Genomic DNA, 15717 nt, shown 5'->3' with positions numbered 1-15717 from the left:
GGGTCGTTCCACATTGCTGCTTTGTCCTCCAACACTGTGCTGTGGTGCCTCGGGCACAAAGGGGTCCGAGCTGCGAGATCAGGCTTTTACTTTACTAGCGGGAAGAGCTAAAGTCAAGCCATATATATTCAAATGCGCTGTAGATGTTGATTTTTTTATTTCTATATATATTTATTGTGATACACATAAATGCAAATACAATAATTTGGGGTGAGGCTGTCCAGTCAAAAGCATCGCTGATAAACAAAGCTGCACTCCTGGTCTAAGTTTGTCACATCTATGGATGTCGCCCTCATTTAATTATGTTTTTCCTTTCAGTAACATTTCATTGTTCCACACCGCAGCGTTGAGAGACTCAGGTTGTATAGCACTCACAGACAAATGAAGTGCAGCCATGTTTTTATATTTTTTTGTAGTGTTTGGTCGTCGACCGCGTCACGGCAAATTACTTTTAGTTTTTTCCACGCAGAGTCAGCAGGCTGCCCGTCACTCCTCATACTATGAAGAGTTTCGTGTCTGGGGTCAACTGCTAAGCATCCCTTTTTACGTGAGCCGTTCTCTGTGGGCCGCAACCACAGAACAGCTTCTTAAGCACTCAGTAAACTATTATTCTATTAGCAGCCACAATTGTAGACATGTGGCCAATAGCCTCGACGACGCCAAATTCGATAAAACTTCCTCAATTGTGAAGAAACATGTGTGCTCGCTTGTGGAGGAAAAAGATTAAATGGGATATGGAAAGGCCAAAAAAAGATTCTGGCCTGTAGCAAACATTTAACTACCATGACTGATAAGATGTTTCTGCTGTCGTCTTCGTCTCCAGACAGCATGAAACCAGCTGACCCAAACGAAAAACTAATTTCTAAAGACCTCCATCCATGTTTTGTTGGCCAAGCAGACTTGTTTTGTTTACTTCCTTTACATCCTTTACCTTTACTTTGTATCCTGGAGGATTACAGCCAATGCGTCGCCAATTGCATTCCTTTTATCACAGAAACACACGATCACAAAGCCACACCTTTTGCCTGTTGATGTTTAGCAGGTATCCCGTTTACCACGTTTTACCATGTTCCTCGTTTTGGTTGAGTGTGTTAGCATGCTAACAATTGCTAATTGGCATGAAACCCAACGTGTGGCTGAGACTGATGGGAATACCGTGAGTTTTGCAGGTATTTTGGTCATGAAGCAAAGTATTGCACCAAAAGGGGAGTTTGAGGCAGAAGTGCACATGTAACCATCACTTTTCAGGAACTGTATTTTGACAGTGTGTGTTATAATACTTACAAAATAGGCCAGAATGAACATTGATTGAATGCACAAAAAAACTAAACTATTTTTTTTCAGGTGACGTACACTTTTTTTCCCTGACAGAATGTTTCACTACTAGGTAGAAACTCTAATATTCCTATATGTCTCAATATTCTTCGTTATTGAGACAGTAGAAACGTTCGTTCCATGAATGCTGGATCCGGAGCATTATCATCAAGACATTTCGTGACAACAGGGACAATCATGAGCAGGGAAATTGAGTTGTCCTTGTCTGGTCCTTATCCATCTAGAAAGTCTATTCCCAGAAGTCGATTGTCGCTGCCCCCCCCCCCCTTCAAGTATCTCCGGGAGTTTGACTGAGTCATTAGGTAGCCGGGCTACGGCCTTTTCACAAGGCTCTCACTGTCTGGGAGGCCACAGGCTGGGGATAACTTCATTTGCCTCCTCTCCCCAACTCTCTCTGTCTCTCTGACTCGTCTTTTTCTCTGTTGTGCAAATGCAGAAATGTAAAATGCAGTCAACCCGAAAGAATCTATTGGTGGTCAGTGGTACTTTTACTGTCTTTATAATAAAGCTGTCAAGTTAAAGTGCTGGCGCCCCATCACATGGCTTTCACGTGTCAAAAGGCATGCCGCGAGAGAACATTTTGACTTTCACTTCATGAAAGGAATGCGTTTCTGTCAGGAAGACCTTTTGTGCGTCAGGGAGTTAAATTACTGTCGACAAACTTGACCTCATACAGAATGTTGTTGCGGGACGTGACATATAATCATGCTTTTTTTCTTCTTCTTTTCTTCGTGTGCCCCAGGCTGAGTTCTCAGAGATCAACCTGGCCTCCTACGTCAACTCGGGATGTATGGTGGACATGCAGGTCAACAAAGGTGGCACCAGAGTGGTCAGGTAAGCAAGCGGCGGCGAGAGAGAGCTGGAGTTGACGCATTTGCCCATGCAATCTGTTTACTGCCTCAGTGAGCCTGCACAAAGACTCCTGGTCTTTCCTCTCCGTGGCATTGTGCCTGACCGTGTATATATATAACATCGCTTGCACTTAGAGAAATCAAAGCTGTAATGTGATTATGCCATGGGGGAAAAAAAAGATACTACTTACCCTGTTTCAACCCAGGTGGGAAATGTGTGTTGTTTGTCACCTTTTGCACCTTTTTAGAAGAAGAAGAAACTTTATTTGTCATATTACATACATACATACATACATGACATTTGGTCTCTGCATTTAACCCATCCATAGCAATTTAGGAGCAGTGGGCTGCTGAAAAGCAACTAGGGGTTCAGAGTCTTGCTCAAGGACACTTCAACATGCAAACTCATGAGGAGAACAGGGGATCGAACCGGCTACCTTGTGGTTTCCCTGAGCTACAGTACGTGTTGCTGAGCAGTGTTTTGGCTCTATTTCTCACAGTGTCACCATAATGCGACTTTATGTTGCAGTCTGCATGTTGTGCAACCAGGAGTTTGAGCTGAGCGGCCCAATCAGCGATCTGACGGTACCAATAATTCCCATCAGGCCATTGGTTGCCATGCCTGCTCTTGTGTTAACCAGAAAGCTACTTAAGCATATTTCTTTTGAGTCATAAAACCCCTCATTACAGCCCTCGTGGGGCTACCAATGGTGTCAATGGCTCGCTCTTTATTCATCACATTGATGCCAATAAATGCTAGTAATAACTGAAAACACTATGTTTGGGTCATTTGGGTGTATCTGAAATATAAAATAAATAAATTCCTCTTGCAGTGTCCTCAGCAGCAGCAGCAGCAGCAGTGAGCCGCGTGAAGCTGGTATTTAAATAGCCTGCTCTGTTATGTGATGTTGCTGCTCATGGAGATCACTGATGATCAGCTGATCTGGGTGGAAAAGATGACTTCATGCTCCTGCCTTAACCTACATTATGAACGCCATGAGTACTTAAAAACACCCAAACAAATCTCCTTACAAAGCCAATGCACAGCAGTCTCCACGTAATATAATCGTAGATTATACCTCATAGTGACACAAGCCGTAGTAATTATGAACCGACTCTGCGGTTTCCCCTCAGCTCTCTGATACGTTTTTTAAGCTCATTGTTTTGGTTTTGGGGCTGCAACTTTACTGCTTTGGTTCACTCTCACCAGTAAATGCTCTCAAACCCGACTCTACACACTCATACCTTTGCTTTCCTCTGCATTATTCAATGGAAGCCGTTAGTGAATAGTTAGTTAGCTCTAGATGTAACTAAGATGCTTCCTGTTAGGACCTTTCCAAGAAAAAAACATGCTTCAAGAATTATGAAAATAGTTTACTATTGTTTTCTACTTCTGTCTTCTCTCAAATTTACAGCGCAACCATTTTTTTCCAGCTGCCTTTCTTCTTCTTCTTCTTCTTCTTCTTCTTCTTCTTCTTCTTCTTCTCCTCCTCCTCCTCTTCCTCTTCCTCTTCCTCTTCTTCTTCTTCTTCTTCTTCTTCTTCTTCTTCTTCTTCTCTGGTTGTTATGTTACAGCTCTGACCTTGGCGCCCAGCATGGCGTCGCCTGTCACCGCTCAGAGAGCGATAATATACACCATATTTGCTCGAACTCTCAACAGTCTGCTAACTGAGCGCCTGCCATCGGGCGTGAACTCAGCCGACGTCATTCCAGCCGTCTCGGGGAATAAACGGCCTCGACTCGATAACTTCTCTATCGGTGTTGCAGGTGGCATTGGCCCCGGGTCCATATACGGGGGCCTCCCCATGCAGTGCAGTGTGAAACCAAGCGAGAGTAATGTTACAGAGCAACCTGTTGTCAGAATGGACACAGAGGTCGTTGTGTGGGTCGATTTGTTTTTCTCTCTCTGCGATATTGCTGTAATGATAGAGAAGCCAAATTGGCTGCAGATGGTCTCACTGCGGCCGTGTTCACAAACACTGACGCTCACTGCCAAACTGCTGTGGTTTCAGCTCGTCGTTTACGTCTCTGAACTCGACAACAAGCCGTGTGATGGTTGTTTCTGACAAGCAGTCTGATTGGTTGATGACTCATGAAGCATAGTGGGTAGATCGAGGATTTTAGAAGTTCATTGAGCGAGACACTGAAAGTCTCGAGACTATAATCTGTCCAATAATTTATGACTAATGAAAGCTAATTATTTTGCTGATAGCAGTGTGTTTCATTCTCAGTCAGAATAATGTTGTAATAGAAACAAGACCGACAAAACACTCGTGTCCCAAACACAAACAAAATGCACTCTAGCTGATTAGGTTTTTCTGTGTGTGTGTGTGTGTGTGTGTGTGTGTGTGTCACGGGAGAGCCGCTCCCATGAGCAGTTGCACGTTGACACTGTACCGTGTAATTAAAGCCGGTCCCTGCTCTTCCATGTGTCGTCTGGCTGTTGTGTTGTCAGCGCTCTGACCTCTGACCTCTGACCTCTGTGCACATCTCCTCTGCTGGCTCCGTGCAGCGGGACACTTTCTCACAGTTCTGTGGTTTCAGGATTGTGCGCGCGTGCTGAGTTGCCTCTCACTTGTGCGTCACCAAAATAGGAATCTACTGCACATTTAAAGAGACCCAACGGAACGAAGGCAGTGGCTTAAGAATGAGCTTGACTTCGGAAAGCAGGTTGCGTGTGAATCACGGTCTTGTTGGTCTTGTTGTGTTTTGTACATTGTTGCTTCTGATTGCAAACGGTGACAACAGTAGGCCCCTCTCAGTCGATTAGTTAACTAATCGGTCGTTTTGGTCTCAGTTGAGAAAGATTTCTTTCGCCACTGATAAGTCATTTTATATGATTTCTTTCATGCTGAATGATTTATTTACCTCGGCCTGATAATGTAAATGAAAAAATGATTGGAGTCTACAAACCTCAATTGTATTGTTTCTCTGTTTCGTTACGTAGGAGGCATAATTTTTATGTCGCTCCATTCGTGTTGTTTTCATTAGATCCTTTATTGTGAAGCACTTTGTCGTGCATGTTTCAATACAAGTGTTATGAACTACATTATTCACTTTAATAGAATAAATATTGATATCAAGTACATGTAATGAATTAATGGTAATACTTTGGCTGCTCTGCTGACATTGTTGAGAGCCTCACTCACCCTTACCCTTCCTCTTTGATGTTCCTCATTCAAACTGATTATTATTATCATCTACATGTGTGCGTGTGTGTGTGTGTGTGTGTGTGTACCTCTGTTTCTGTCCATAGCTAATCTCACATTGTTCCCAGTTATGGCTTCATGCTCAAGGACCTCTCATGGTTGCGGTGACTCACATATTCTCAGAGCACCTTTGCAGAGCCTGGTTTATACTGCCATCGACTGCCTGCTGACTCCTCACTTGCTGCTCGCTGCTCTTAACTGGTCCCCAGCCAGTAAGGGCTGCTGGTGATTACACAGCTCAGTGCATCGCCGACCCCCAGCCAAAGGGTTCGCCCACCTTTATTATCTTGGGTGGCGTGTTTGGCTCACAGCTAACGGAACTACTAGTTGTAGTTTCTGCTTCGCGTACATCGGCGATTGTTTTTGAGTATGAATGAAGTGTGTTATACGACAACTTACAGCCCACCGATGTCTAGACGGGGGGTCGCACACACAGCTGGCGGAGATCTGCACCTTTAAGTTAATGCTGTGTCTACATCCATTTTTCTCCAACCTTGGGAGTGGAAAACAGACTTGTGAATGCACGGCTTTACAAATCAAATACATATCTGGCTATGCACACACACACAGTTTTGATTGTGAACCTGCGCAAAGTTGTGTGCATCTGGGTTATTTCTTGTTGGATGTGCTTTCTTTGTATGTCACTTCCATACTTGCTTTTCCTCACAAATTTGTTTTGACGAGCCAAAACGACGACATGCGCGGTTCCAGCGCACAAAAATCCAAAGTGGAGTTTACATGCGATTTTGCAAACCACTACTGTACGTGCGGCGCCGTGCAACGTGGCAGCCGAGCAACACGCCACGAGGTACAGTAGTTATGGTGTGTTGGTGCCTGCCGCACTGCTGTAGTCAGCCCTTTGGCCTCTCCACCGCCTGCTGCCAAAACCTCCAGCGCTGGTCAGGCTGGAAGTCGGGCCACGGCGGCACGATGAGCCACGGAGCAGCGCCTCTCCCTCCTCCACCATCCCCACAGAGCGCCCGGCGTGCTTAATGAAACCCTGTTGATTAATCAACGGCGATTTAATGTCGTCAGGGTGGGCGAGTTAACGGCTGCTGATTGAGGACTTCAGTGAGCTTGTTTCCATCGTGCATCACTGCACAACAAACTTCAGAGGGCAATAAAAAAACACATTTATTGCTCTTTGAGGGCCTAATTAACACAAGCTGCTCTCACTATTGTACCTCTGAGGGAACTGATATCTTCACGAACACTCAATTTCAATGAAACAAGCTTAATTCAAGCCGAGCAAGCACTTTTTGTCCTAATACACAGCATTTCTACAGGCTTCTTTCTTTAAAGTTACAGAGGCCCCCGTCGCATCACTCGCTGTTTCCCGTGCCCCGCAGGTGGAGGGAAGGTTTCAGTTAGATTACTTTAGCAGATCCCTGTCTGAATTTGTTTTTGTACTCCCCTTTAAAATGTTCTGCCCTGAAAGCATCCGGTCTAAGCCAGACGGGGCTCGACCCTCTTTCCTCTCCAATCCCTCTAGAAACACGGAACAAGACTCCTTTGGTTACCTCAGGTGACAATTTACTGCCGAGACCACACAGAAAACGATTCACACACACGCACATACACAAAAACAAGCCTACCCCCCCCACCCCCCTCCTCCTCCTCCTCCTCCTCTTTGAAAGCCCATTTTAATCAGCGAAGGGTCTGCCTGGAGCGGTCTCAACACCTAATACCTCAGAGAGGTTCATCTTATTACCGAGCAAATGAATCCCGCTCAATTCAGACATGGCTTTGGGAGGCCTGAGGGTGGATTCCTTAAGGAACGCCGTGACTGTAATGAAAGCATACAGAGGCCCACTCCACCATTGCTGCTTTTGTAATATAACCATGAATACAAATGGCCACCGCTAATAGCTCAAACTCTGAACAACGCTCATTCCGCTCCCCGCGCCAGAGGTCGTGTGGTGCTCGAACGCTCTTTGACCTTCGCTGTGGATGAACCCTGGAGTGCGATTGCAGCTGGAGACGGTCCAGAGCTTTGGCGTCCCTGATCGGGCCACCGCCCAGGGTTTGAGCCACTGCCAGCTAGCTCCGGAGCCACCGGGCCTGGAGCCACAGCCACAACCACAGGGAGCCTGAGATCCAGGCCAGGGGACCACAGCATGAGGCTGGGCGACAGGGAGTCACTGTGCACAGAGGATGGAGCGTTCCTCAGGGTTAAAAAACTAAACGAAAGCATTTAAATGTCCTATCTTTTAACCTTTTGATCAGATTCTGCTCGAACGTTTCAATTTGTTCCCAACCGTGAGCCAAGTGCAGAGATCCACCTATTACAATAAACACACATGTTGTTTTGCAAAACAATCAAGCGGACAGAGGTTTTCTTTGGAAACTCTAAACTCTCTTTTCTGATTGATGATGTTTTCGTTCAGAGGGGGCCGAAGTAAGAATTAAAGTGAAGCCTGAAGGTAATGTCTTTGTTGAATGTTTGACAGGACTTTACATAAAAAGTAAGAGTGCTCTGCTACACTGCTGACAAAGGACAATCCTTTTCATATGTGAATGATCAATTTAATTGCATTGGATTTGCAGCAGTTATTCTGTTGTTAAATTGCACAAGGCACAATTTTAAACTAATAATACTGCGGCTTTGTTGGCCTGAAAGACAAATTAAAGTTGTTCCTGAAAACTCACGTCTCTGTGGAGTAAAGTAGTGCGTCGTCTTTTTGTAAAATATGCTTATTTGCGTGCTTTCCGTGAGTTAGATGAGAAGATCGATACCCTTCTCAGATTAGCTTTTCTTCAACTAAATTGTAGCACAATGTATCTTGTTCCTTTAAACTGCACAGCAGGAATTGACATTTAGTCGTGTTGTGTTTCTAGTTCTTCACGGTTTATCTTTCTGCATCGTGATGCTGCATTCACACGTCAGAAGATCAAGGAAGTACAGGAACATTTAATCCGAACACTTGAGGGTGTGCCCCAATTATTCCAAGAGGGTTCCTCCCACTTGCTGGCCCTGTAACCACATAATTGAAATAGCCTTAACTAGCAACGTCGGCAGTTTTTACATATTTGGAGTACAACAAAAAGTGATACATTTCCAACTCAGAATCCCAAGCTGACTTAACTTTTTCCCCACTTGGTTGCCAGTCATTGTCTCTATTTCTTGCAGCATACTTTATGTGGTACACAACTCCCCCCAAAACCACAACCTGTTGTTGACAGTACTATCTATTAATATTAAACAAAAGATATATACGTGTTAATCTGGGAGCAATAGAGGTGTTATGCTGCAAATTATTCGCGCGAGTAGTTTACATGCAAAGTCAATGCATAGACACGAATGACGCGAATTTCGTTGTGAAAAATTCACCTCATTGAGTTGAAATATATTTCAACAAAATGTGCCAAATCAGATCAGATAATATTATGAACCCAGACACGACGGTGTCTGATGGTCCGACGTTTGTGGAATTTCCATAACAAGTACAACAAGCAGAACTCGTGGTTATTTCCATGGTGGATGGCGGAAATGGTAACTGTTTTTACGGAGATAAGCCACGCCCCCTTTCAGGCGCGAATGACGCGAATTAACCACATGAAGTCGAGTGAGTAAACTCACGGGAGTAAAGGTGTGAACGCAGCATTACTAGGTAAGCTTTTTTATTTTGTATTTTTAAGGAGGCTAGGCTACGAGGAAAAGCTGCTTCCCCGCGCTTTCAGACACTATGCTAAGCTAGCTTCAGCCTCCCACCTACAACTCCATCCTTAACTCAAAGACATGAGTGCCATCAAGCTTCTCATATCCCAGAAAGATAGCAAATTTCCATAATTCCCAAAATGTTGAACTTTTGTTCTGCACACCATAAAAACAGCATTTTTTCCTTTACTGACTGTCCTTGTAACAGGAAAGCACAGGTGTTTCCCTCTAAGGTGCATTGCCCTCTGATGACGGAGAGGCGGTTTGGCACAATGCACCATTGTGTACATATACGCGCTGATACTCGGTATGTAATGTTTGACATTCCCGCCGAGTTCCACCCAGTTTCTCCTTATCTTTGGGAGACAGACTGATGGATGGAAGATAAGACCTGTACCAGCCTTTGAGTCAGGCACAGGGCCGCTATAAAGACAAATGCTCCCCACAATTCAGACATCCCTGTGGAGCCTATTAGAAGGTCAGATATTCTGTATGGAGAATTCTGATCTGCAGAACTAAATGCAGCAGATTGTCTTGGGTTTGAATAGTTTCCTGCTCTAGGAATGCTGATGAAAAGACTGTTGTACGGTATATTGTATAATGGTCTTACACAACTGATAGGCTTGCAGTATATTCATAACCAGACAGATATAAAGAGTAATAACTTCAACATGTCATTACTTTTAGCTCTGTTTTGGTTTCCACCAATCCCAGAGGGAAATATCTGTCCTTTTAGCGACTAGATGCTCCACTATGTTCAATAGCTAGCCGCTGCCTAAATTGTTCTGCCATTTGGTGGTGAGCAAGTAGCACACGGTGGCTTTATCTGAGCTTTGTCTTCAGGAAATTACGCTGGTCAGAGCTTTTAAACTCAACCAAAAGATTAAAGTTGCCGGCCCTGAAAACCAAACTAATGAGCTGCAAGATGCTAAAACGTGCTGTTGAGCTGAGGACAACCTGCAGAGTCTGCTTATAATGCTCTGTGGGCTCGTAGTGAGCACATGTCATTACATCATTGGTATGAAAAGATGGATAGTAGCAGCTTGAGATATTGAAATGCTCTGAGGCAAGCTACAGCTCTGACTTACACATCCATTCACTGTCAAGTTCCTATGTATTCTTCGGTAAACTCTTGGTCCAACTTGCAATGACCTGGTACATGTGATCGAAATAATTCAAAATTCCGGTATGAACATCACAGCAGGCCGACATTAAGACATTTCAGTCAAACTTTGAGTTTCACGATGTTTCTTTTTTCACAGGTTTACTTGATTGCATTTTAAGAATGACTCGTTAAGATGGATGTTTCTTCCAGCACGTCTGTACCTATCTTGCTCACTGTACTGTTGAAGCGTTATAAGTGGGCTTGTGACTCCACATGGGTCCATTCCCTCCCTATATCCTAATCCATAACCCCGCTATCCCCCTATCACTGCCTGTTTTCAGCCTTTATTGCACCTCCGATCACCCATTCAAAGGGCGCATTAGCATATCGCCCACCTAGTGATGACTGGGAGGCCCGAGCGATTCGGATCGTAAAGCATAAATGTGCCGCTTTAGTGTAATCCGCGACCCACCGGGAGCCCTGATTCGGCGTAACGAGTCCGAGTGAAGGGACAGAAAAACAAAGTTAATGGGCGACAGACCTCAGTTATGCTCTGTTGCTATAGGGCACCGGCTCCATTAACCGTAGCCAGGTGAGAAAACCATCCCACCGAGCTCAATATCTTCTGCATCAGGCCTTTCACTGGTAATGAGGTCGCCCAAAGGGGGAGACTGTGTATTCATGCGTGCGCTGAGCATCGCGGAGAGAAAACTGTACAGCTTGGTAACATATTACATAAAACAAGGGATGAGAGGTGGTCGTCATATATGTACATCTGCACAAAACAGCTGAAAGATGTAACCCTGGACTCACGGTTGTTGTGATGAAAGAAATGCAAAAGGGTTAGAAAAAAATAATTAGTTGCAGCGCTTCTTGCATTCAATCAAGCCGACCTGGATTTGAAGGTTTTTTCTGATTGGAAGGTGGATTGCTCCGCTCGGATGCCGCACCACATTTTAGTTTCACACCGATTGACACACAGGTGTATTCTAGGTCAAATCTCGGCTCACGCAGCGTTAAACTTCCCACGCAGTCTCTCTAGCTCTTTTCACCTCGGCTGTTTGTTTGAAGCGACACGTTGCACAAATCAGCCGGTGCATTTATCAGGAACTTGTGTTTCACGTGAACTGTTGAGTCTGGTTTTGGTTCTGGAGCCTCCATAAACAGCTCCATCCAGTATAAATAGCGGAGCCCTTGGTCCGATGCCACTGCGGCTGAGTGCAGCGGCGCGGAGGAACAGCTGTAGTCGCTCTGTCGCCGAGACCAGATCCTCAGCCGGCCGTGCCGTCTAACATAAGCAACACTTGAGGACTCAGAGCCTGCTCAAGGGCCCGGTTGTAATTCCACCCCACACCCTGCAGCCCTTTTACTGTGTGTGTGTGTGTGTGTGTGCTAATTGGAGTAATCTAGCAAGAGCTTAGTGAAGCTGCTGGTCATGACAGCCATGTACATACATATACAGGCTGCACTTATCAATATGTTTGTGTGTATACAGTGGATCAAAGCATTTTGTGTGATTTTGCATCGACTGAAGTGAAGAACGTACTCACAAAGTTATCAACCGACTCCAAATTCCTCTCGGCTCCTCGGAGAGTGTCGTCCTGTCTGAAATCTGTATGAAAAGCCGTAATCTTGAAAGGCAAAAAAAGTAAATGATACATGTATTACCGGTGGTACAATGTTTACTGTTTGGGAATAGAGTGTAGAAATCTATAGTGTAAATGGTCGCAAAATATCATGAACCATCGCTCAACATCTCAGACACTTAACCAAACCCATCAGAATCAACACAACATGAAATGAACGACATGAATCTGAAACAAGCAGTCGCACGTTACCTGCATCCAAACTGAAAACAACTAATAAGGAAACAATGAAGTCAAAGTGAAATGAGTGCTCCAGGTGCGCGATGGGTCGCTTGGCCCTGCTCCCAGAACAGTTTGTAAAGGAAGGATTAGGCTGCGTTAATTGGATGGACTGTCCAAAAAAGATTAGAGGCGCACCGAGAAGCATTTCCTCGGTGCGCCTCTAGCCCGACTCGCCCGCTGAATAATGGAGCCCTGGAGTGTAAACACAAGGCCCAGATGCAGTGTGTCAATGCGCTGACGGAGCTGTCGGCCCCTGAGCTGAGCACAGTCAGGTCAGACGTATAAACAGAGACGTGATTCTTCTCAACCTTTCATTCCGTCTACATATATGTCCAAATGCAGCAGCGGTCTGCCTAAAATGGACGCTCATAAAGGTTTGGGCTTGTTCTGATCCTCAAGCTCGATGGTCAGCGTGCTAATACCTCCAGAAAGTCAACGCTATCGTGCTGACTATCGCTGGTACAACGTTTCCCATATTCACGATTTTAGTTTAGCATGCAAACGTTTGCTAATTACCACTTAAAAAAAGAAAGCTGAGGCTAATGGGAAATGTCATTAGATTTTTAGTGATGAATCAAAGTATTGGACACATTTTGACCTGAAGAGGAAAGTCAGGGGACTCCCTGCAGCTAACTGGGATCGCTAAGTTAGCGATCCATCAAATACTTCATACATTTCCAGACTGATGCCACAACCATGGCTAGTAATGGATTGTAGTACTATTTACTTCTTTCCATTGTTCGCCTGAAACATAGTTATTACATTTCTACCACGGAAGAACTAAAGTCAGTTTACACTCTCCCAAAACCTTGCAGATTGGTAACTCAAACCATACCAAACCAGTCTGATGGTTCATTTCCATGTCCGTCTCGTTGTAGGTCCTTCAAGCCAGACTTCGTCCTGGTTCGCCAGCACGCCTACAGCATGATCCCCGGCGAGGATTTCAGGAACCTCGTGATCGGCCTGCATTTCGGCGGCGTCCCGGGCAGCAACTCCCTCTTCTCCATCTACAACTTCTGCAGCAAACCTTGGGTGGTAAGCAATCTTTGACTGCTCTCTTTGCTCTACTTTAACCCACATAAAGGTGTCGTGAGCCCCACCCCCAGACTGATTTATTTGGGCTATTAAAGGGAGCTGTAACACCTGTCTCTGGAGTAGCCCCCCCCCTCCAGCACCACACGTATTACTCTCTCTGTACTCACTAAAGCGTGTGAAGGCTCGGCTCTGCACGGGTTCGTAATTATGGTCTCGTCACCTACAGTGTCAGTTTAAAGGAGAGAGTATGTTTCACTCCCCTAATGTGGGGAAAGAATGCACTTCTCCATGTTGTAGCTCATTTGCCCGCTTACTTATTTTGACAAAGCATTCCATATGTTTTTGGGTTGCCACAGTTTTCTTTTTTTTATTGCCATGCTCCCAAACATTACTATTTATGTCAATATTTATCAATATTAATATCTGCAGGTGCTCTGTAGATTTACAGAGTACAATATAAACTAAATGTTAAATATAGTTCTTTCCTCTCTTCTAAATCTAAATAAGCATATATTTAAGGTGGAACAAGAATGAACAATTTAAAAACACACACAAAAAAGGTGTCTGCTGGAAAAAGGTAGGACTATAAAAGAGGTCGAGAAACATTTCTTCACCCAGTGTTGCAGTTTCCCAGGATACACTGCAGCTGCAATAACAAGCTAACCTCCCTGTTATGTTAACCCACAGCTGGATGCAACAAAGCCATTAACTGGAGTAGGTAAGGAAGGTGAGAGGAAGGCTGTCCACCAGAGAGCACAATTACAACAACAGAAAACAACATCTTTTCTTCTCAGGCAACAGGTGTTCAGAGCCGAGTCTCGCTGCACCGGGTCACATTTTTATAAGCATCTGATATGCCGTTATGATTAAGTGCTATGTACACAGGTGTTATGTCTGTGGAGCCTCTCCTGTCCCCGCGGCTTAAATAATAATGTCTGACTGTCGTTTATTTCTGCTTGCAGTTTTCTCAGATGATAAAGCTCTACCACTCCCTCGGTCCTGAGAAATTCCCCCTGAATGAACAAACCTTCTATCCCAACCACACGCAGATGGTGAGTGCCTCATATTGTTCTTTATGAACACAATACAGACACACACACACACACACACAAAATCATAGCACACCTTTGGCCCATTTTTCATTAAATCTTTATTATAAAAATATAAAACACAGAAATTAAGTCAAACATTTCTATAACCCCTACAAGGACACCTCCCCACCACACACACACACTTCAGGAATCAGTGTTTACACACAGACTGTACACAGTTTCCTTGATTGGAATCTTTTTTCTTTTTTTTTTTAAAGGATCAGACTTGACCAAGTGTTTCTGTGTTAAGCAGACAGTATATTTACACAAACATGAACCACAGAAATAGTGACACAGAAACGCCACAGCTGGAGAAAGAGCCTCGTCAACACGTATAAAGACAGAAAGGACAAGTTTTGTACAAAAAGAAAATCTCTACCGGCGTAGATTTGTTTGCGTTACACAATTATTAACTTATTGTAGCCTCTTAAAAACAACAGGATGCCTAATCACGACTCTCTGTATGTTGCATACTCGAGCCAAAGATTCATTATCAAGAGGAGGTCGACAGGTTGAAGACTATTCAGACAAAAAAGAAAAGAAAGAAGAAGCAAAAATCAGGTTAAGAATCTAGATTGATTGAAGGATGTTTTGTTGAAAGCAGAGAACTGCCTATAATTTATTAGGCCTTTTGTTGAGTATAGGAAGAACATAAAAAAAGAATCGCTGTCTTCCTCTTCCGATACGATCTGACTGTAGCTTTAGTGTCCGGAGGTGGTTTAAGTTTTGTTTTCACATGAAGAAAACCAAGGGAAAACTGCCACATTTTTGTCATTTTGGAATGGAAATAAATGATTTATATATATATTTATAAAAAATAAAGAATATTTTTGGGGAAATAAGCTTATTTGCTTTCTTGAGGATGGATGCAATTTTCTCAATCCCTCTCACATGTGTTCGTTAAATACGAAGCCACAGCCACGAGATGGTTAGCTTAGCTTAGCATTTACACTTAAGCAAGAAAGAATATATATAAGCATATTTCCCCAAAATGTCAAACTGCTCTTTTGAAAACAACCAACTTGGTCAAAGCCACAGTGCAGTACCGATGTAAGATTCTCTTAGTGTTACTGATGGAGGGGCTGTAACTGTTCATGGAATGGACTGAAGGTACAGCACCGGGGGGAAATAAGAAAAAACCTTGAAGAAGAATGAATTTAGTGACAATAGTTACTTTCATATATATATATATATATATATATTTATATATATATATATATATATATATGTCCATTTGAAATAGTTAAATACAAAAGATTGAATATACACTTACAAAATATGTCAATGTGTGAAACCTCTGCTTATACTTGACTTTCATTAGATTGGAGTACCAGTCAGGGGGACTATGATAAGCTAACAAACAACAGTACCATAGTACTATATACACACCACTGGAGATGCTGGTCCTTCATTCAGGACGTTGCACAGGCTGCGATGGTTGTCACAATGTAGTTTTGACTGTAGTTATATATATTTTTTCTTCTTTTTTTTGTTTTTTTTGTTGCATATAATACCACATAGTTACTGTGTACTCCAATAAACATATAAATAAATGCATTACAGAG

General features: G+C 43.7%; 1 protein-coding gene across 1 annotated transcript in view; it reads left to right on the top strand.

Moving 5' to 3' along the window:
- syn3 (synapsin III) overlaps window positions 1–15717 on the top strand; it is a gene marked incomplete at both ends in the record, with an annotated part of 81698 nt that overhangs the window by 17988 nt on the left and 47993 nt on the right. Inside the window, 3 exons of the mRNA XM_079236089.1 lie at window positions 2078–2169; window positions 12905–13061; window positions 14024–14113. Of these exons, the coding sequence (XP_079092215.1) occupies window positions 2078–2169; window positions 12905–13061; window positions 14024–14113 (339 nt within the window). The remainder of the gene's footprint in view (window positions 1–2077; window positions 2170–12904; window positions 13062–14023; window positions 14114–15717) is intronic.

Source organism: Taurulus bubalis (assembly GCF_910589615.1).
Source record: "Taurulus bubalis genome assembly, chromosome: 20".
NCBI classification, from domain to species: domain Eukaryota; kingdom Metazoa; phylum Chordata; class Actinopteri; order Perciformes; family Cottidae; genus Taurulus; species Taurulus bubalis.
This window is presented reverse-complemented; position numbering and strand designations above follow the sequence as displayed.